Raw genomic sequence first — 22,204 nt, 5'->3', positions numbered from 1 at the left:
TGTGATTTGGAGACTCTCCGTCCGTGTTTTCTGACCTTTTATGTGGGCTTTTCTTTGGTTTCCCGCTCCATTCAAGAGCTGGACTTTGTTTGATGATGGGTCTTACATTTCTTTGGCTCACTCTCGATTTTCTTTATTTCTTACAACGTTGTACTGTTATTCCTGCCGTAATAACTTAATCCTGCTGGGCATATTTTGAGCCAACCGTTTATTCCTTCTCTCAGTAGCTTGTCATGGCCACTGTTTTACTTTTACTTATGGGCTCCTATGTCCCTTCGGGCTTTCCTTTGGGCATCCACGGCCCGTTTGCTTTCTTTGGGCTTCCTCGGCCCATTTGCTAATTCCACACTCCCATGGGTTTTTTACTAACTTCATTGGGCTTCCTTGGCCCAATAACCTTATTCTCATCCTTGGGGTTCATGGGCCTGCCATAAACCCCTTACTCTCTTAGTTTGCATTGTCTTGGGCCTGCGACGGTCCTTTCTCGCTTTTCTACCTCATACACTGCCCATAGGATGCCATTTTTTTCTTTCCGGGCTTCTTTGAGCCTACTTGCCTCTTCAAGACCCATTTATTTATTTGTTGGGCCTGTGATCCATTATTTATGCCGCTTGAGCCTAATAGTTTTTTGCTATCTATTTTGTCAATTCCTTGTTGCCCTTATTATTGGGCTTTCTTTCTGTCTATCTGAGCTCTCACAAATGGCCCTCAACACCTTGAAATCACTTATATAAACCAATTCGATCTTTCAAATACTCAATTTGAGACTCAGCACATGCCCATACAACAACACTTTTCTAATCTAATTCACATAATTTAGGGTATCACATTTTCAATAATAGCTAGGATCCTCTCCATTTGAAAATAATCAACTTTAAGTTTTAGATAAAATATTATAAATCTAAAAGTATATCTAGTGTTATATCATTTAACAACATATATATTGTTAAATACAAGAAATAAAATCTTAATTGTGAAATTGATAATAAAAAATGTGAGCGTTTCATCCCGTTATTTTGAGTCGGACTCATGATAGGCCAACTGGGTGGTGTTTTTGGTTAGAAAAGCCACTTTGTTTAACAGTCAAAGAGTCAACTTTTGATCCCATAGGCAAAGTACTAACCAAAATTTAGACTTGGAGTTAGGGCATGAAAATGGGAATGTCTTCGTCTCTTCGACGCTCATCCTCGATCCACTTGAAAATCATACTTCACTCTATTGCTTTAACCATTTTCATTTAAAAAGCCTAATAAAATTAATTGGAAATTCTCTAGCTTATAGATAATTTTGAAAGTAGTAAAATGAACACAAACAACAGAAAAATGTAAAATTAATTGAAGTAAACATCTTAGTAACGCAAAGGAAATAAATTAATAAGAAAGAAAGCCAACAACGTCTGCTCTTTATGCTGTTCTTCCAAGTCCAAACACTCTTCTGGGCGAAACCTATAAAAACGATGCGTTTCATCAGAGAAAAATAGCATACACTGGCAAGCCAACGGTGTGTGCCTTTCGTCCCTAATGAAAAGCTATTTCAAGCCCAGAATTCCAGTAAGTTCAATTAAATATAGTTTAATCTAAGGTTATAATTTATAAAAACACATATACAAGTTGCCAACTAATCATAGACACTTGGAAAAGAACTTGGAAAAAAAAAACTTAAATATTTATAAAATCTACATGCCCATTAGAAATTAAGAAAAATTAAAAATTAATCAAAAATGAAGAATTAACTTACCAGACAATGAGATGGTATCCCGTGTTTCAGGTATATATGCCATCTCCCTCATAACAAGTGGGCCTCATCTGTGGGACTCACCTGCTGTGAGAAAGATGTCATATATACCTGAAACATTATATAATTTTTTCCAAACAATAGTCTTCTAAGAAAACAACAATAATAGTCTTGTAACCTAGCGGGATAGCACCTCCTATTATCTCCAAACGAGACATGAGTTTTAAAACTTTAAATCTACTTCTCAATGTAATTATCAAACTACCAAATAAAAAAATAAACCTTTACCAACATTCAACAACGGTCTTTCTCAAACCCAAAAAAAAAAAAAAAAAACATTGAACAACAGAAATTGAGATTTAATTGATTGATTTTGATTGCGGTTACCCAAGAGATTTTGGAGATTTCTTCATTAGGACTTTTCTACCCGAACAGGATCAAACACTAAAATTAAAAGGATAAATAAAACAAAATAAGGAATTCAACGTTAGACCAGCACAGCAACTCGTAGGGGATTTTAACAGTGATAGCAAGTAAAATTGGAGTTTTGGGGGTTGCTTAATGGGGATTTGCAATGGTCATCATTAGGAATCGAATGCTTAAATTGTATGCCGAAACATGGAATTAATAGAGGTGTGTACATAGAGGATCCTAGGATTTTGTAATTTTAGTACAGTGGCAAACAAGTAACCAAACTCGGGAATTTTTGTATTATTAATTTATTATGTTAGTCACGGTGTGCTATGTTACCAAACACTATTAGATTTTAATGCAAATCCTTAATGACCAAAAAAAAAAAAATTAGAGGAACCGAATTGGAAGGAAAATTATGGTTGAGTATAGCATATATATGCTTGGTATTCTAAACATGATTGTGCTATATACGTGGAGAATTGGCCGAACCTGTACAGGTAACAGTCTTTACCCTCTACTTCAATCATTCCAATTTTGTATGGCTCTTTTTAGTTTACTCAACAATTGGCTGTTCCCCACCTTCATGCGTGAGTCCCATTCAAATCCTTTTGAGTCATACCATGCACCAGAAATTTCATATCATCATCATGCTCTTGATGCTTATTTAGATGTTGATGCTTCACTTGTTTTTGGAATTATTCTCCGAAGGTCTTTCAGCTATAAAGGCGTACCTAATCTGTCTTGATGTGTTTAATTTTCTGTTCCCAATCCCATGATGTATAATTAAAGTGATGTTTTCCTTTTTTCTAGCAAATGGCTCTACTGTAAAGCCATTCTGAAGCTTTAAAAAAATGGGGTCATGTATCTTTCAGTCATTCACTGTTTTATATAATAAGGGAATATGTATAGTGTCACTCACAACTGCACAATTTGAATTTAAAATCCCCTCTCATGCTATTGGTGGTTTTCACTTCCTTCTGCATGTTAAGTTCACTTTCTACTGCATATTAATTTTCATAACATTTTTCATAATAGGTAAGTTGACAAATTTTTATATAAAATTATTTATGATATTATTTTTATTAATTATCAATAACAGCTAGACTCATAAATAACTGCGAAATATTTTATGAAAATTATTGTGCGTCTAGAGTTGTGTGAATTCACTTCAAAATTCTACTTCCTATGAACTAATGCCCTTCAATTATACAAAGAGGGCCCTCTATTCATTTAATGCTTTAAAAAAAAGAAAAAACTTTTTTTGCTGTCCATCATTTAAGATGGCCCAGAGGCATCCCTTGGAATAGATTAGCATCACTTCTATTCTTTCTTTCTTTTTTTTAAGGGAAGCATCACTTATATTCTAACCCTCCTTATCTATCGTGGGATTATGTGCTTTGAATTATTGACACCAAAAAGCATTGGCCACACCCTACAAAGCAGAGAGGAGTGAGGGGAAAGTAGCTCTACTCAAAGCCAAAGGAACTGGACTTTGAAAGGAACCTGTATGGTCCAAAAGAGGTCCACATATCAGATAATTAATTGTGATATTTTTACTCAACGATACACGCTAGTCAATAATGCTAAGAAATAACTATTTCACACAACTTCCACATGTTTGTTGAGAAGTGAGAACGAATAGCAACATCTCGAATTATTTTGAATAAAACAATTTAGCAAACTGGCAATTGACTTTTGGCCCCACTTCTCTCTTGTCTCAGGATTTTTTTTTCAAAATAATAGTGATTTTCAAACAATTTTGTTAGTCGGCACATTTTCAAAACTATTTAAAAAACTAACATCTTGAGTGTAATAAACTTGATTTCAGTGTACTAGATCGAGTACAAGGAACTCGATTTCAACATAGAACTCGAGCCTATCGGACTCGATTTTGTTGAAATTTCAGAATTCACCTTCAGTTCTTACCTTCAACAAACTCCAGCAAAACCCAGGTCCGATCCAATCCGAGCAAAATCCAGGTGAGCTTCGGTGGGGAACAAGCAATATGGAACAAGACAAAGGGACAGAGAACCATTGATCCGATCCAATCAACTCTAGCAACTCTAATCCGATCTGAACCCAAGAACTCCAACAAAACTTGTGCGATCTGATCCGAGCAAAACCCTAGGTGGGTCTTGGGTTTGTTGATTTCGTTGTTGCTCTTTGGTTGTTGTGTTTAATTGTTGGAGAAGAAGAGTTTTTGGAAATGGATTGTGTTTGATTATTTGAGAATAAGATTTTTTGGTTGTTTCAGTTGTTGTTTTTGTTTTTGTTGTGAGTACCGAAATCGAGTCTAAATTGCTCAATTTCAATTTGACAGAAAACGAGTCTGATGGACTAGAGTTTAGCATTCCAAAATCGAATTTATTATACTCGAGATGTTAGTTTCCTAAATAGTTTTGAAAATGTGTTAACAAAATTGTTTGAAAATCAGTGTTATTTTGAAAAAAAAAAAAAAAAAAAAAAAAAAAAAAAAAAAAAAAAAAAAAACCATTACAAGGGTATTCATGAAAGACCATGAAAAATACAAAGAAACCTTTCCATCCAAATCCAATTCCTATGTAGTTCATATTAAACTCTAAGAATATGAAATCTTAATATATATATATATATATATATATATATATATATATGTGGCCTGTGAATGAAAGGTTTCTTTGTTAATTTAAGCACCGAGACACTAGAGAACCATGGAAATTCAAATTCTTCACTGAAAATAATAACTTGTGCATTTGTGTTTCCCCAACAAAAAAGGTGCAAGAGTTAAAATCCTACTTTTAGCACTGGAATCGTAAAATTCTAATTCTGTAGGTTGGCAGGTTGCCGAATATTGCTGAGCATGTGTTAATTGTGGTATAGCAGGAGCTCCCAGGAAAAGAACAAATAAATGACATTTAATCGATTAGTGGGGGCATACTCAAATGATTCCAAAGCCTTGAAAGCTCATACAACAATATAAACAAAGGCAGTACACAGGTTATAAGGCGTAACGTGGCGTGGGGAGATAGGAAATTACATTGTTGGGACAATGTATACCGAGAAAATTACCTCACCCAATAAAAGCTTTTAGGACCACTCTCTGCCTATTTCATTTTCTTCATTGCTCTGGGATGCACGACTTTTTTTCATTTTTCCATCATTGTCTACATTCAATAATGATGATTTTCGTCCTCATCCCTCTCCTGGGACCCCCCCCCCTAAGCGTTAGGCCAAAACCCGTGAGTATATATATTATGCTACCACCCTACCATGTACGTACCCATAAGATTATCGTTCAAGGCTCAAAAAAAATTTGGCTTGGTAACCCCACAATACTAGCAAGGTCAAATGATACAACAGAAAATTTAAAATCACATTAAAACTTTGAAATATCGTACAACCATACAACCAGAAAATTCAAGAACAAAATTATGTAACAAACATGAAGCACATGCTTTATGACATTTGATTACATAATCACCCACCCCTCCTCCTATTCCATCCATTTTTACAACGTACCCATACCCAACAACCCATCCTTTTTTTTTTACACTGCTCCAAATGGTTCACTGGCCAAATACAGACTTAGTGGCGATGGTGCACACATTCTAGAGGCATGACTGGGAACCTAGCCGTGTCAGTACAATAGTCATAGGTCATGTGTCTGGCCTTAACCCACTTCAGCTGGTGGCTCTGGTGCACATTGAGCTCGGCCAATGTGGGCTCGTCCCACCAATACCTCTTTACCCCACTGCTGCTGCAATTCTTGGCACTTTCGGTTGCAGCCACGGACGCTGGGACCTCACAAGCATCAATTTCAAAACCCGTGTAGGTGGCAATGAAGGGTGCATGGGACCAGTCCGTCTTGACCCTACCCCCTTGTGTGGCCCAGTCATCTGCGTTCCAAATTGAGCTGTACACACCCATGGGCTGGTCCTTAGGGAATGGTAATCCTTTGTTTTCCATGTTTGGATGAACTCTTATTGGCGTATCATCCACTAGAAACCTGAACAACACCAACACATGGAAGAAGAAGGTTAAGTATTTAAATTACTAAAAAGAATTCATCCATTTGGTGAAGAACATAAGATCTTTACCCTTATTTTAACTTATTTGATTGGTTATGAACCAAAAATTATTAATCACCTAAGCAATATGAGAAAATGACTATAGGTTAAAAAAGAGTAAATAATGACCGCGGAGAATGATTAACTACGGTCAAAAAACACATGCACACTGTATGTGCGTACCAGCATTAGGCTACCTGCCAAAGCCAATGCCAAAAGCAAAACAGAATAGGCATCTGTCTTTATCTCTGTAAATTTACGTGGACCTAGGGAACACACATCATGCAAAATTCCACACTTTCTACTTGGGTTTTCGGTTCTTTTCTTTATTTTTAATTATGTTTTTTTCGCTTGCAACTTTCTATAATTAAGCCGGTGACCAAGTCAGGATAGTGACATTGTCCCCCTGCTTTCACAGTCTCTCACACGGCACTGATTAACAACGCACAGCAATTCTTCGCTTTGTGCAGTGCTTCTAAGACCCATTTGAAATTGAAATAACAAAAATCAACTTAAACACTGAAATAATCACCGCAACTAAAATAAATGAGAGACATACATCACACTATGATGAGCAAAATAAATAAGGCACATCACACACGTAATTTATAGTCACAAATATGGTGTGAAAAGAGAGGTGTGGTCCTTACAGTACGTGGCGCTGGTTCCAGAAAAGCGAGTAGGAGTGGAATTCCTTGGTTGGGTCAAACCAAAGGTTCAATCTTTGCTCTCTGTTACCGACACCGTTCACATAAATATTGGTTTGAATAGTGTAAGGTTCACCAGTAGTGTTGCCCAAAAACTCAAAATCAAATTCATTGTGATTTGGACCGTCCGAGGACATCTGAAACAAAGCAATAAAATTTTAATATGGACCCCGCAACAAATATCATTATCATCACGCGCATAATAGTAAAGAGAATTAATAATCAAATGTCATTCTCACACAGACAGATAGTACAATTATAGCAACACAAGGTCAACAAATCACAAGTAAATTGTTTTGTGACTAAGGATATTAGATTAAAGCCAATAATGGAGGATTGTGTTCTATAGTATCTATTGGCTCATGGCGATTTTTTGATTGGGACGGGGATTATAAATGCAGATTTAATGAGATTTGCTAAAGCTAACAATAGTGAAAGAAGTAGGTTACTATTAATTACAAAAAAACAAATAAATTTTAGCAGAGTACTAGCCTATTCATGGGCTCAAATAATGTCAAGAAAAAATTGTCCAAAACTGGGACAAAGTTCAATGCATTGAGTGAATTTTCTGTCAAATGTCAACTTATTCAATGGCTGTCCATGGATTACCAATAGTTACACTAAAGTCCATCAGTAAATATACAATATGAATACGGTTGTACATGACAGAAATGTACATTTTGTAAGAAAGCACCAATATAATTGCTTACATAGAAAGCGGTAACAGTTCCAGCAGAGTCACCCTCAACAAGCTTAATCTGTATGGTCACCTTCCCAAACATATACCTGCTCTTTGATGAAAATCCAGCTCCTGAAATTTCGCACCCAAAATTTCATTAGTCTCTCTTAGTATAAGCAGGTGCAACATAGTATCATGGAAAACATTGACACTGTAATAACCTTAATCCTTAACACAAACACAAAAATGCCTATGACGACAGAGCATCAAGGAAAACAATGACATGATAATAACATTATTGCTTAACACAAAAATAAAAGCTTACTACTGCTAATAATAATAAATGAACTACCAAATCTTAATGAACTAGTTCATCAACCAACTTTATACATGACCAGCGAGGAGCAAAGGAAGAAATACAAGCAGAGGATGCTAGAGAGATGAAAGACCAATGCGAAAAGAGAGATTCAATAGAATAAAACACAAACCCAAAAGATTGTTCACACAAAAATTATTTAAAAGTTTTGAGTCTTTTAAGAATCTATCATTTTTACCAGAATAATGGTCCAGCTTGAGCTTAAGAAGCTCTCCTTCATAGACCAAATGGTCATTAGCCCAGCTTGCCTGAAAGAGCTGATCAAACTTTGCTGAGCTAACCAAACCCACAAAAACAAGACCCAGAAAGAAACCCAAGAAAACAGACACTGAAACAGCCATGATAGTATTTGAGAGTTTTGAGAGAGAGAGCAGTGAACTAGTCAAGCTTGTTCAACACTGAACTACTCTTATGTGGAGTGCGGAGTCGCTCACAAGAGAAGTGGCATTTTATAGCCAAATTTGTATTGGCTTCTCGAGCAAGCACCTCTTCATACAATGTAGCCACGTCATGCACAGTTCATCCATGTCACCAGCCACATGGATTTCAAATTCCTAGAAATGGACAAAAGCAAAATAAAACCACCAAAAATTAAAAAAAAAAAAAAAATTTAAATTTAGCCGTTAGGTTTACCAAAGCCCACTTCACTTGTAGTAGTACTAGTAGGCTAAGCTGGACAGAGCTATGCACTGTATGACACTGACATAGTGAGGGGCACTAGTACGACATGTCTCTGATCATAATGGATGAGTACGAATCACATCCAATCACGTTCAGATACGTGGACAAATCCAGCTGGTTCACTCATCTGTCCAGTTGTCACTGGCAACAATGAGTTAAAAGAGCTCTGATCAAAAGCATTCAATTCATCTTCAGGCGCTAGCGTGAAAAAACAATACTCGCCCTGTTTGATTGACACGTTTTACTCACTCTGTTTTTGCTGTGCTTTAAAAGGCTTTAAAGTGGAATAAAAGTTTTTGTTTTTTGGGCCAGAACAGCGCGTATGTATTAAGTGCTTTGGTACAATGTGGGATATGAAAGCACTTTATTTTTTTTCTTTAATTGTTGTTTTACTTTGCTGACGGTAAGCGCCAGCTAGATATTAGTGCGCACTGTACAATATCATTTAAAGTTGGAAATTATTACACATAGAATATGTTTATTTAATTTTTGTAAAAAAATAATAATAATAAAATTTGGATTTGGAGGAGTGTGCCTTCTTCTTGGGAATTTTGTTATTTGATTTTTAAAGTATGTCTGAATTTTTTTTTTTTTTGATAAGGTATGTCTGGATGTTTGGAATTGGCTATAGTGTATTTATGTATTTTGATGTTGGGAATGGTTTAAGTGGGGTCTAATATACACTTAAAAAAAATAGAAAGATTGGGGCCCAGGATTTGATAGGGACAGATTTAAGAAAGACTGTTTTTATAAAATTAATTATATTTTGCCGGATGATATGAGAAAAATTATTATATTGACCATTTGACATTATTCAATTTAAAAGGTTCATTGTTCTAGGCCAAAAACAAGGCCTTTTGTTATTGGTTCCCGGTTTTATGTCCAAGTTAAGATGAATGGTCACGTGAAGAATAACATATTTGACTTTACAAGATTTAAAAAACTTATATTTTAGGTTAAATGTAAAGTGATCTATTGTGGTATAGGATTATCAAACACACCCTCAGCTACCCAATTGACTTTTTAAATGATTTTGGTATTTAAAATAACACAATTGATCATCTTGTAGCCTTTATTGAACAGAAAATAATCATGTGAACATTTTGGTATTAGACAGGAATCAATTATCATACGTGTATTTTGGCTCAAGTAATGCCCGCATGATCATTTTTTGCCCAATAATAAAAATATATGACAGAAATCCAATAAAAGATCAAATGTGTTTCTAAATACTACAATGGTTTTAAGAATTAATTTTGAAGCACAAGTGTGTGTGATAATAATCTTCTATCTTTTTTTCTTGAGAATAAATGTTATGTTCACAATATTTTCATAATATTTTTACAACAAATTCTAAATAGTAGGTTGCTATTAGTTATTATGAGTAGGAAAAAAAGTAATTTAAGTTGTAATTTCAAATTACAACTAATAACAACTTATCACTTATCATTTGTTGTGATGTGACAATAATCAATACTTAAGACTCTTCTCATCTTCTTTTTTTTTTTTTTTTTTTAATAACATCTTCTCTTCCCATTTAACTAACATTTTGTGTCAATGTTATATATACACACACCAACCTTATGGGTGTATTTAAATACTGTTTATTTTACTGAAAATGAAAAATTATTACTAAAATGACTGTAGTAAAAGGTAAAAGTTAGTTAAAATAATACAGATAGTGAAGCCCATAAAGAATAGTAAAAATAAACTGAATAGTGAAATAATTTTAATTTTCATCCACAACCAAACGCACACTGTATATGAAACTCTGTATCTAAATATATTATACAGTTCAAATGGTAAAACTCATTGGACAAATTATTTTTTATATATCCACTTTTCCACTCACATAAAGTTATTTTTTTTTTTTTTTTTTTTTTTTGCTGAATAAGACCACATAAAGTTAGGTTTTATGTGTAATGACTTGACTCTTATGAAGGTGGAAGGAATACTAGGTTAGATTTTTTTTTTTTTTTTTTTTTTGAGATGAAGGGAATACTAGGTTAGATGAACTAAATAATTTCACAACTTGTAAAAGTTTTTGGTAGATCACAACTTTATAATATGATATAATAAATATTCCACATTTATCAGGTTTAGAACATTAAAATGGATAGTTTGGGTCCATGAATATAATAATAATTTTTTTTAAAAAAGTTAAGTGATGATGGGTGAAATAAAGTAAAATAAAATATATATTAATTATAGTAGACTGAGGGTCCGTTTGGATTGAACTTATTGTTGCTGAAACTGAAAACTGAAAACTGAAAACTGAAAACACTGTAGTAAAATAATTTTTAAATATGTAAATAGTACCGTGGGACCCATTTTTAATATTTTTTAATATGTGAACAGTGTTAGCACAGTACATGAACAGTGTATTTACTGTTCATAACAGTAAAATTTGAGCCCAAAGTCAACAAATGCGGGCCAAAAAAAAAAAAAAAAAAGGAGAAAACGTGATGGAGAAAACGCAAACGCCATAAACGCGGAGCCCAAACGGGCACTGAATGTATTTTTTTTTAGTTGTAAAGTAACTTCAGCAAGAAAAAAAAAGTTGTAAAGTAATAGTAAAGCTGAATGGATGTTTGCAGAGTTTCCTTGCTGTCTAATGGTACGGTGTTCTGATTTTCACTTTTCACTTTTCACTTTTTTTCTTTTTCTTTTTCTTTTTTTTTCCCTTCCCAAGAGGTAACTTTTATCCTATGCAAGAAATCGAAAGAGTGGCGCACATCCACAAAGAGAGAATTACTATTTCAGACATTCAAAAAAATATCTAATCAAATAGCTCCACGGAGAAGAAGATATTTTGTGTTTCTGCAGTACGTACAGCGGACCATTGTGATATGTATGAGCTAACACAGCTGGAAAATTCAAGGACTTTTGGATGACATTAAAGACGGCAAAGGCTTTATTGCAGAAACTGGCAAAAATTAGATTGTGATTGACATCTCTTAGTGTGAGAGCCACACTGATACCAGTGTGAACCTAATGGCATTGATGATTTCTTGCACAGCGAGACTTTCAGTGCATGAGATTGGAAGTAAAATGATTACTCTTATGTATGATGCATCAGTAGTACTCCATCAGATTGATGATTCGTATATATGAATCATATCCCGTTATGGGTCTATAGTAAGCGGAGCAGTTGATGCTATGGACTATTAGGATCATAGGAAATTTGGAACATAGGTAAAGAAGTCAAATTTCACTTTGCAACATTTTAAGATTCAAGCTACTTGCCATTGGGGTAGAACCGTAGATCTAGAGTTGTCTTATTGATTTTCACTTGAATAATAAGTCTTATTGCAATGAAAGCACTGACCCAATTTCAATTGTTGGACAAAATTTCAATTATTGGACAAAATTATTTGTCATTTTCTTACCTATTAACTTAAAGGCTGTGCCTGTGAAAGAAAATATGACCAAGTTTTTTTTTTTTTGGTAGAAAGGAGATGCATTAAAAAGTAAAAAGTTTAATTTGGGACAAAGTTTATTGCATAACACATCATTCAGATTTGAAAGATAACCTAACAAGTGCTACAATACAAAATCAAAGGTTTCATTGACTCCCAATCTCGCCAACCATAAGCACATTTGTTAATTTCGCAGTAATAATGCCTAACAAGCACCTAGTAAAGCTGGGAAACCAACAACATGTGATTATCCACAATGAAAAAGACAATATTATTAACATAACTAGAATTAACTAGAAGATCCACAATAGTTTTAGCATCTAACTCTATTTTTAAAGTTGTTAACTAGAGGTTTTGGCACATGATAAGACTATCCCTTAATACTCATAATTCAACTAAGAAGCTGGTGGTGATTCCAATTTTTATAGGGAATCGACCAAGTCATCCACCCAACTCATCTCGCACAATACCTTGCTCCACATCTAGAATATGACCTAGTGTTGCTTTTCACACAACAATTTGTGTTTAGTTGGACAGAAATGAATTTTCAATTTTAAAATTTTTGTTAGAAAATAAAATATTTTTTAAGTGTATGGTTATGTTTCTGAAAAATATTTTTCAAGTACAACTATGCTTCTAAAAATATAATGAAAAAGATATTTTCTACTTCTTTCCCACATTTGCTCATCTCCCAAACATACATAATAATAAATAAATAAATAAAAATTGTGATTGTTGACTAGTGTTAGTGGCGGTTGGCAGTGGTTGGCAACGGGGGAGACTATAGATGTTAGTAGAGTGGTGGTAGTTAAATGGCTATCAGTGGGGAATTGGGAGTGAAGGTTTGATTGATGAATTTTTGGTGAAGCGAGAAATGAAAAGTTCTCAAATAAAAGTATAAAACATTTTCTATCGAAACAAACACAACCAACATCTTATTATAAATATAGGGATGAAAATATCTCAAATCCATAACTCATTGACTCTTTCAATAATTTCCTAATTAAATGCAACACAAATTTAGACCCCCAAAAGAAAGTTCTAACACAAATTGCTCTATTAGGTTGTGATGTTAAACAAGATTATCTGTTTACTTCTCTCTTTTTATGATAACCCTTTGATTTTTTTTTTAATAAATATATTTTTGTAATGGAAGATAAGACTTTAAATCCTAAATGTCTGACTTAAAAACATAAATAAAGCATCAGCTGGCCTAAAAGTCATTGGTTATAATTATTCCTTTTCAAATAAAGTAAACCACGAATCAAAAGAGTAAATTACAATGTAGATACAACTATGTATAGTCAAATGTTTGGCATGGCATTTCAAATCACTGGGAAATTTTTTTCCCGTATAGCAATCATTCTGTAATTGAATGTCTTAATATTCACTTTGAGATGAGCTTAGCATTTACACCTACAAAACCTTTTCTTCAACCCTACGAAGACCATTGAGAGTCTGAGACAAAAGATAACCAATATGTATCATCCCCAAATATATATAGGCAAAATGTTAATTGCTTAACCCAAAATGAAGTATGTGTATAGTCCCTCTATTCCAATTTCCACGCATCAAAAAATTACAAAGAGATAACATTAGAATAGCCATAAAATATAAATTTTAAACACATGTACATTATCTAAATCTCAGAGAGCCACCAAAGCAAACCAAACCCAAATTTAACTTTAAAGTTTGAACACAACCATTCGATCACGAATGGACATGATAAATCATCTTAGGCAGTCACGGGCAAGTAGGGAACCTCCTTATGCCACATTGCTGATCCAAAAAAACCATATTTAGAGTCCGTTTGAATATCACTTATTGCTGAAAACTAAAAAACTAAAAACACTGTAACAAAATAATTTTCAAATGTGTGAATAGTGTCGTGAGATTTAGTTTTAAAGAAAAAGTTGATGAATGAAGGTTTTGTAGGTCCTGTGAACAGTGCACGGGAGCCAAAGAAAAAAACGCTTTTGTTGGAAAACGCACAAAACGCGCTTCCCAAATAGAGGCTTAGTGTGCATTTGGAACGCATGTCTTCCATGCGTTCCTGCGTTTGACTGAAAAACAATGGGTCTCGTGCAATATTCACGGGATTTGCAAATACTTTTTTTTTTAGAAAAAAAAAAAAAAAAAAGGGTCCCACGGCACTATTCACACATTTAAAAATTATTTTGCTACAGTGTTTTCAGTTTTCAATAATAAGCGGTATCCAAACAAACCCTTAGCTTGCTTGTTGATGGTGAACTAAGAATTAAGCCAACTCTAAGCTCGTCCATGAGAGTCGTCCATGTTAAGAAAACAAGAATGGACCTCCTTTATAGAACTAGTCGTCCATGCGCTTGAGGGTCATCCATTAAGAAAACGTTTGGACGACCCCAGACACTTAGGAAATTCCAAGTGTGTTTCTCTATAAGAGTTAATGAATTGGACCATGCGTTCCTATTCCAAGGCATGATTGAAAATCGTGGTTCATTGCCACTACTTCTTACTACGTACTTAACTTCCAATAACGGTTATAGAAGATAAGATCAGATAGTCTAACTTCCATAACGGTTGTGGAAGTTAACCCTGAACCTTTGGACCTCCTCAAAAATAATGGAAGTTACTAGACAAGTAATTATTTTAAGTGTACACTATATGAACGCTCATTTACATCAAATGAAGGTAAGTTTTTCACGATTCCCAAAAAATTGGAATTCCAGAATTTAAAAGAGAAACTAACTTAAACGTCGAAGGGTTCTTGGTCGGTATGCCCCGGTCACCTTTGATCATGGGTTTTTCTTTTCAGGCCTTCCAAAAAGTTGTTAGATAATTGAAACCCAAAACATTCAGCCTACTGATTTTCTTCGCATCATCACTTGTCATTAAGAATCTTATCCAAAACTTAATATATATATATATATATATGTGTGTGTGTGTGTGTGTGTGTGTGTGTGTGTGTGTGTATGTTGAGATTTACTAACGTGTGTCTTAGGGTATACATTAATAAATTATTTTTAAAAACTTTTTATGAAAAAACGTAAAAGTAATTAACTATTGAGTTATGCTAATGAGTGCCCTTAGGACACTCATTAATAATCCATTTCAGGAAAGTTTTGATACCACTTTGATGGGAAATGAAAAAAGCTGTCAAAATATTAATTATTTTTTTTATTTCTCATAAAAATTTTCTTTAAATGAATTATTAATCAATACCCGAACTATTTTGATAAATTTTTCAATTCTCTATAAAAGAATTTTCAAAATAAATAATTAATGTGCTCTTTAAGAGCACACATTAACTAGACCTATATATGTTTTCTAGATCATAATATATAGGTTGTGTCCGTATTAATAAATACAGGGCATAGATGCACCCTTACTATCACAGGCAATTAGATTTAGAGGAAGAGTGCACGCATGTTGACGAGAAAATGTCTTATCGGTTATGACGCCTTTAATACTCCCTCTCAAAGTCTGTCATCGTTTTGGGACTGCCCAAGACATTGACATAAATGGGTTTCAATGTGAGTGGGTTCCCCATCTCCCTAGTAAATATTATTATGGATTTTACATAGGCCATGCACCTCCAGCTATCATCTACGTCCACATCACTAATTGTCCTAGTGCACTGATGTGTTATGCTATGATTGGTCAGGTTCTACCGCTTCTTGTAGTCTATGGCTGTGTTTGTTTTGGCTTCAAACTGATTCTAGAAATGCTTTTTCGAAAAAGTGGATGTTTGGCTGTTACTGAAAATTCGGTCAAACTGAAAATGTTTTCAGTTTGACCATAAAATAAGGCTGAGAGGACGGAAAATAATTTCCGTTCTCATTTTCACTTCAAATCACTTCCATTCTAGGAAAATAGAAGAGAGAGAGAGAGAGAGAGAGACAGTAAGGAAAAGAGATCGCACCAGTACCCCAGCACCGGCGAAGGTGAGATCGATCCACATCCAAGAGCTCCGACGAACCCAGAAAACCCAAGACCGAGCTCGTTCGTCGAGCAATGCCTAGAGAGAGAGAGAGAGAGAGAGAGAGAGAGAGAGAGAGAGAGAGAGAGAGATCGCGTCGTCGAACCCATTCCTCAGATCGCGAACCTAGAAATCGTCAAACCCATTCTTCACCGATCGTCGCGAACCTAGAAATCGTCAAACCCATTCACCACCGATCGTCGCAAACCCAGAAATCGTTGCACCATTCGTCAAACCCATTTGATAAACCCGAGATCCTCCCACCAAATTGCCGATCTGCTTGCTCTGGGTCGATCTCGTTGCCGATTCGCTTGCTCGCTTTGATCTCTGATTTTGTTGTTGTTGTTGTGGTGGCGTGGGTGGTTCTTGTTTTGTTGTTCTCTGATTTTGGGTTGATCTCTGATTTGATGAATTTTTTTTTTTTGTTGGGTATTGAGAATTTGGGTTTTGATGAATTTGGGTTTTGTTGGATTTGATGATATATTTGTTTGGAAGCTGAGAAAATGTGAGAAACATGATAAAAATGGGTTTTCTAAAGCATTTTCAAGAATACAACCAAACACCAGAGAAAATATTTTTCAAAATATTTTTTGGAATGCAACCAAACACTTGAAAATATTTTCCTTTCCCAAAAATATCATTTCCTGAAAATATTTATTTTCCGAAAAATATTTTACGGGAACCAAATACAGCCTATATTGCAACCTATAATGAAAATGTGGCGGTGGGTCTGGCACATATATATATATATATATATATATATATATATATATATAGTAAAGCACGTGAGATGTGTTTTGAATGAAATACTAATATAGTGAAAGGAAGTTACGGCTACTGCGTGGAAAAGGAAAACAAGCTTTACACGTGATTCCTATATATTTCCATGTTGAAAATTTTGGGATAAAATTCTTCGTTCTTTCACGAGGCGACACATGCAGACAAATATTATTACCTTCCTATCTTTCTTCTCTCTTTCCTGTGTTTGAAAATCGCAAGGGAAGAAGCAAATAAAGATATGCTTTGGCAGTCGTCCTTGGCTCCTTCTTATTATCTTATCTGTGATTAGAATTCTTGCTTGGCTGTTTGTGTTTGTGTCACTGATGGTGAATTTTTCTTCACTATAGGTCAGTGACTACCAAGCTGGCATGCTGCTGCTAAAGTTATGAGGACCTTAATTTCCTTCTGGTCGATTTCATGCTGACCAAACATGTTTTTTTTGTTTTAAAGCTCCAATAATTAGCAACGTATCTACTTAACCTAGATATATTGAATTATTGAGGATTTGAGGGGACCCTATCCCAAACCATACTTTATCATATGCGTATGTGGGACTCATGCGTTGATTTAATTCGTTCACCAAATTCATGCTTTCCTCCTACCAAAAAAAAAAATATCATTAATGTTGAACTTTTATGTGGAATGTGGAGTCTATGCTGAAAAAAAGATTAGGAAAGATTAATTTCTATAATCAAATAATTTTGCAAAATTGATAAAGCTATAAGTTATAATGTTAATGACGATCGAAGCTTGAAAGGCACGTAATCACTTCTTGAAAATAGTTTCAGTCTCTCCCCATGTATAATCCGGAAATTCTCTTAGCAATCGACATTATCTTCGGAAATTCAATCAAATCCAAACTTGTCTGCCCGTATATATATAAAAGTTGCACTTTTCTCTTAAACGAATATATCAATCTGCATTTGATCATATGTCCAAATCATTTAACTTTCAAAATTTGATAATTCTACAATGCTTGAAAATTGAAACCCCAAGTTTCAAATTTTCAATGATACTATATAAACTTATCAAGAAAATAGTTTGAAACAAAAGTAAAACATGGCAAGAAAGAAAGATATCCTTTGCCCACAAATTTACTCAACTCTATAAAGAGGTGTTCTATTGGTTGTTTAGACTCAAGGATGACTTATTAGAGCTTCTCATGAGACTCTTTTATAGGAGAATGATGATATTTTCACATTAATGCCAGAACTAAGTTACATCATATAAGGAAGTATGTAAGTTTTTCCCCAAAAAAAAAAAAAAATCTTTGAAATTTTTGGATTAAAACTTGAGTGTTGTTGTAAAAGTCAAAGTATTGATACCAATTTTGTTGAAATAACGAAAGCTGTATCACCAATTTATTGTAGGAAATGATCTTTGGATAGCAATCCTATACAAGATTGATTGTGGAATATGAGCTTTAGAAAGATTTCCAAAACAAATACTGATAGGTTACAAAGAAAGCTAGAAAGAAAAATAGACTAAACATACATAAGAGAATACAAAGAATTTTCGTGGTTCAGCTTTTGACTTACGTTCATGGACAACAACAAGAAAAAAAATATCACAAACAAATTTTAGAGAATACTAATATAAAAACACTCTCACAAAACCCTTTTTGAGGTTTCTTGTGCTTTTCAATCTAATTTCTACATAAGTTCATCCTTGCAGGAGATGTGACTAATGTTTTCTAATTCTTCCCCCTCATAGATCCATATCCCCCCCCCCCCCCCCCCTTTGCTGCTTATTGTCCCTACTATTGAAGATATTCTCTTTTGGCTTAAGGATCCCTCTTTCTGTTCCGTGTTAGTTGTAAATAGGGAAGCAAATTAACACTCTATTTGTTTCATTAGAAAACTTTCTGTAAATATAGTTTTTCACATTTTCCAGTATTTGATAACATAAAAAAAATGGTAAATGGAAAACTATCTTTAGTCAACGAAAAAAATCTAATAAAAATAATGCTTATTTTTTATAGGTTGTTTTTCAAAAAAAAAAAAAAAAATGGAAAACAATCTCTCACTCACACGGTGCATAACTGTTATAAATATTATCTTTTTTTTGGCTTGCGAAACAATATTTTCTTTCACGCCTTTAGTTTTTCTCACAGTAATTCCAAAGAGCATTTTCTAAAAAACTATCTCATTTTTCGATGTTTGGTAACGACCTTAAAAATGTGCTTGAGAATGTTTTCTAGTGTATGGTACGCAATTTTTTTATTATATTTCTTGTATAATTTGAAACATGTGTATCATGTAAACCAACTACTGTAATCAGTATTAAAAAAAAAAAAAAAAACAAAAACAAAAACAAAAACCAAGAATGAATTTGGTTTTCATACTAAAATTTTGAAAATAGATACAATCAAAATTAGTTGTCAAATTTTCATGATCTCTACCACTCATGTTACTCATATATATGGACAGTAACGTACATACATACATACATACATATATATAAATAATTGACAGAGGAATACATCTTCAATAAGTACAAATAACAATAACTTTTAATTATCTAATCTTTTTGCTGGTACACTAATTGTCTACTGATGAGTCAAAAATTTATGGTCAATGATGTGCATGAAATATATACAATAAAGTACCATCAGGTTTGCATAGTTAGCCTTATTTTTATATTATTCTGTGACTAATTATATATTATATTTGTTTGATGGAAAATAAAGGCTATTCACAATTGAGAAGCTGAACAATTCACAAGTTGAATGCAAAGTGGGGCTAGGCCAATTATAAAGCCAACTCTAGAGAAAGGGCTTGCCATGAAGTAAAGATTCAGCCCGAAGAAGTAGAGCATCCAGTCCAGGCATGAATTCAAGAAGAAGCCCAAGGTGCAATTCAACATGGATGAAGTTTGCTAGGAAAGAAACTACAATCAAGCACAGGTGTCACAATAGAAAATAAGTCAACGTGGTGGGCTTTGGAAATCAATCACTAATTGAATTGTTGTTGTGGGCCTCTGTATTACTTCACCAAAGCATGTACCTGAAGTCTTAGTGCGTGGCTTGAAATATGAAATCCTAGTTCCACTTGTATTAGGATGAGGCATAGAATTAGGCGGTGTAAGTAAGTATATAAATAGAAAGCAAAACAGAAAAATAAGGGAGGCGGCTAGGACTGGAGCGCAAGCAGCAACAAGTATTTTCTTTTATGGCTTTTCTCTAGCACTGTGACTATTTCTTTCTCTATTTTATTTGTCTAATTTAATATTTAGTATTTTATTTTTATGTTTTCTTTCAATTACTATGAGTAGCTAAATTTATAATTAGGGTTGAGGATGAAACCTTGTTAAGGATTATTAGTAATATTTATGTGATTTGATTTTTCCCACAATAGTTGTTCTTTAATGACTTAAATTGTTCTTGCTTCATATCAATTGACTATGATGGGATTCTAGATATGAGTTCAATCATGTTTTTCTCATGATTTAGGATTTGTCTTAATTAATTGAATGCTTGGTTTATTAATTCTTGATTATAAAATTGGATATTGTTTGTGATTTGTTTGTCAATGGATACAATTTATGATTTGATTTTTAGAATTGGATATATTTTGTGATTTGTTTGGCTACGGATACAATTCATGATTTGGTTTTATACTTAAGAAGCGAAGAAGAACATACTTTAGATTTTTTAAACATAAGTTTGAATGATGATATTTTCCATGATAGCAAGATTGATTTCTGGATTATCATGTAGTGAGTTGGAAAAAATTAATGATCATAAATATATGCTAATATGACTTACAAGGCGGATTCCAAAACCTTAATTCCTTTCCCTTGATTGTTTACATCTTTTTATTGCTTTACATATTTTGCTTAGTTTAACTATTATTGAGGTCTAAAAGGGATCACAGTGAGGGAGGCCCAAAAGAGTGAGCTAGGCCCAAAAGGAAAAAAACAAGCTAAGTCCAAAGAAGCAAGTGCAAGGGGACCACGAAAGAATAAAAAGGCCCAGGAGGCTTGAAGCCCAAACGAAGAAATATCAAGAAGGAAAAGAAACTCACGGCAAGAGGCTAAGTAGCCAGGATCCTCAGCAATCATCAAGGGGCGCGGATCCTTCCAGGCGCATAGTCAAAGAAGATTAAGACAGTTCGAAAGAAAAGGACGGGAAAAGAAAATAAGAAATAAAGCAAAGAAACACAAGCGCCAAAAGACCCAGCGACCTCTCATGACACAAGCAGGAAGCGTCTCGGGGAACTAGAACAGAGAAATACGAAAAAGAGAATGGCATCAGGCGACTTTCAATTTGGCAGAATAGGATTCCGCCCAGATGGGAAAAAATGGCAAACAAGGAATTGACAAATGGTGAGACCTAGAAGGGCATACCTCAGCACATCCCGAAGAAGGTAACCAACCCAGGACTTTCAAAGGAATCAAAGCTGAAAGAAGGAAAGAATGAGAAAAACAGGAAATAGAACTTGTCGAGTGAAAGGCACGGAACGGGCTCTGTTCACAAGAAGGCAAAACAGGGGAACCAATGGTTCCCCTGAAAGGCCAGAACTTCATTATAAAAGGAAGGGGTAGGTTACGAAGACAAAGCAGCGAAAAAGAGAGAGAAAAAGAGAGAAAAAAAAGATTTTTTAAAGAAAAGAACTATCAGTAAAGTTGTGGTGAAGAGAAAGAAAATACTAAGGGAAAAATGAATATTGCTTCCCAGTATCTTGTAAAAGCCACTATTGCACATACTCGGATTCAAAGAGAATCAAATTTTGCAAGTTTTGAAGGTTGAAATAGCCATTCAAGACTGTAATTTTTGAACTTGATTGAACCTTGTATCACGTCCTAGTGAGCCTTCTGTAACTTAACAAAGAACATATTAATGAAATATGTCTCAGTAATTTAAGGATCCCTTTAACATTATTTTGTACCTCTTTGTTAATCCTGTGTTTTCTTTTCTGAATTTACCTTGTTGTTTTGGCATGTCTCTCCATACGAATATCATTACTTGTCATTTTACTTTTATTGTAGGAAGCATCCCCTGTGCATCACTTGACTCTTAAACAGCTTGTTAGCTGCGGTGAGTCAAGGCCCAGTTCACCAAACCTCTTATTAGGCCTGGGATCCTTGGGCCTGAGTGTCACAAAAAAAAAGGCACTCTCACAACTATTTGCTTAATTTTATTATTTGCTTAGTTTATTTAATTGCAAAAAACCAATTTTTTATTAAACTAGATTAGGATTAATTTGGTTAAGGTTTAATTAATTTCCCTACGTTCATACAAGTCCTTGTGGGTTCGACCTCGTTCTTGTCCAACTATACTTCGGTACGATTCGTACACTTGTGAGTACTTTAAAATTTCACAACAGTCGACACTACGTGAAGATCGTCATTTACCCAGAGAAAACATTACGCATTTATTACGATCATTGATGACGAAACGTAACAAACA

At 34.2% G+C, this 22,204-nt stretch overlaps 1 protein-coding gene across 1 annotated transcript; it reads right to left on the bottom strand.

Annotated features, from left to right (window-relative positions):
* Positions 1-5,479: 5,479 nt before the first annotated feature.
* On the bottom strand, positions 5,480-8,373 carry LOC115958087 (xyloglucan endotransglucosylase/hydrolase protein 9-like). The gene is made up of 4 exons (XM_031076448.1): positions 8,135-8,373; positions 7,612-7,712; positions 6,845-7,038; positions 5,480-6,133 (listed from the first exon to the last, which is right to left on the bottom strand). Exons 1-4 carry the CDS (start codon positions 8,295-8,297, stop codon positions 5,713-5,715), a joined length of 879 nt encoding a protein of 292 aa, XP_030932308.1. The 5' UTR covers positions 8,298-8,373; the 3' UTR covers positions 5,480-5,712.
* Positions 8,374-22,204: the final 13,831 nt, after the last annotated feature.

Source organism: Quercus lobata, chromosome 8 (assembly GCF_001633185.2).
Source record: "Quercus lobata isolate SW786 chromosome 8, ValleyOak3.0 Primary Assembly, whole genome shotgun sequence".
NCBI lineage: Eukaryota > Viridiplantae > Streptophyta > Magnoliopsida > Fagales > Fagaceae > Quercus > Quercus lobata.
The sequence above is the reverse complement of the archived record's forward strand: the minus strand, read 5'-3'. Positions and strand labels throughout refer to the sequence as shown.

Bases quoted from the DNA above. Each gene is read 5' to 3' on its own strand.
- LOC115958087 (XM_031076448.1), bottom strand. From the start codon at position 8,297: ATGGCTGTTTCAGTGTCTGTTTTCTTGGGTTTCTTTCTGGGTCTTGTT. The intron at 7,713-8,134 runs GTAAAAATGATA...GCGAAATTTCAG, and splicing joins CAAGCTGGACCATTATTCTG to GAGCTGGATTTTCATCAAAG. The intron at 6,134-6,844 runs GTAAGGACCACA...GGTGTTGTTCAG, and splicing joins TGGAACCAGCGCCACGTACT to GTTTCTAGTGGATGATACGC.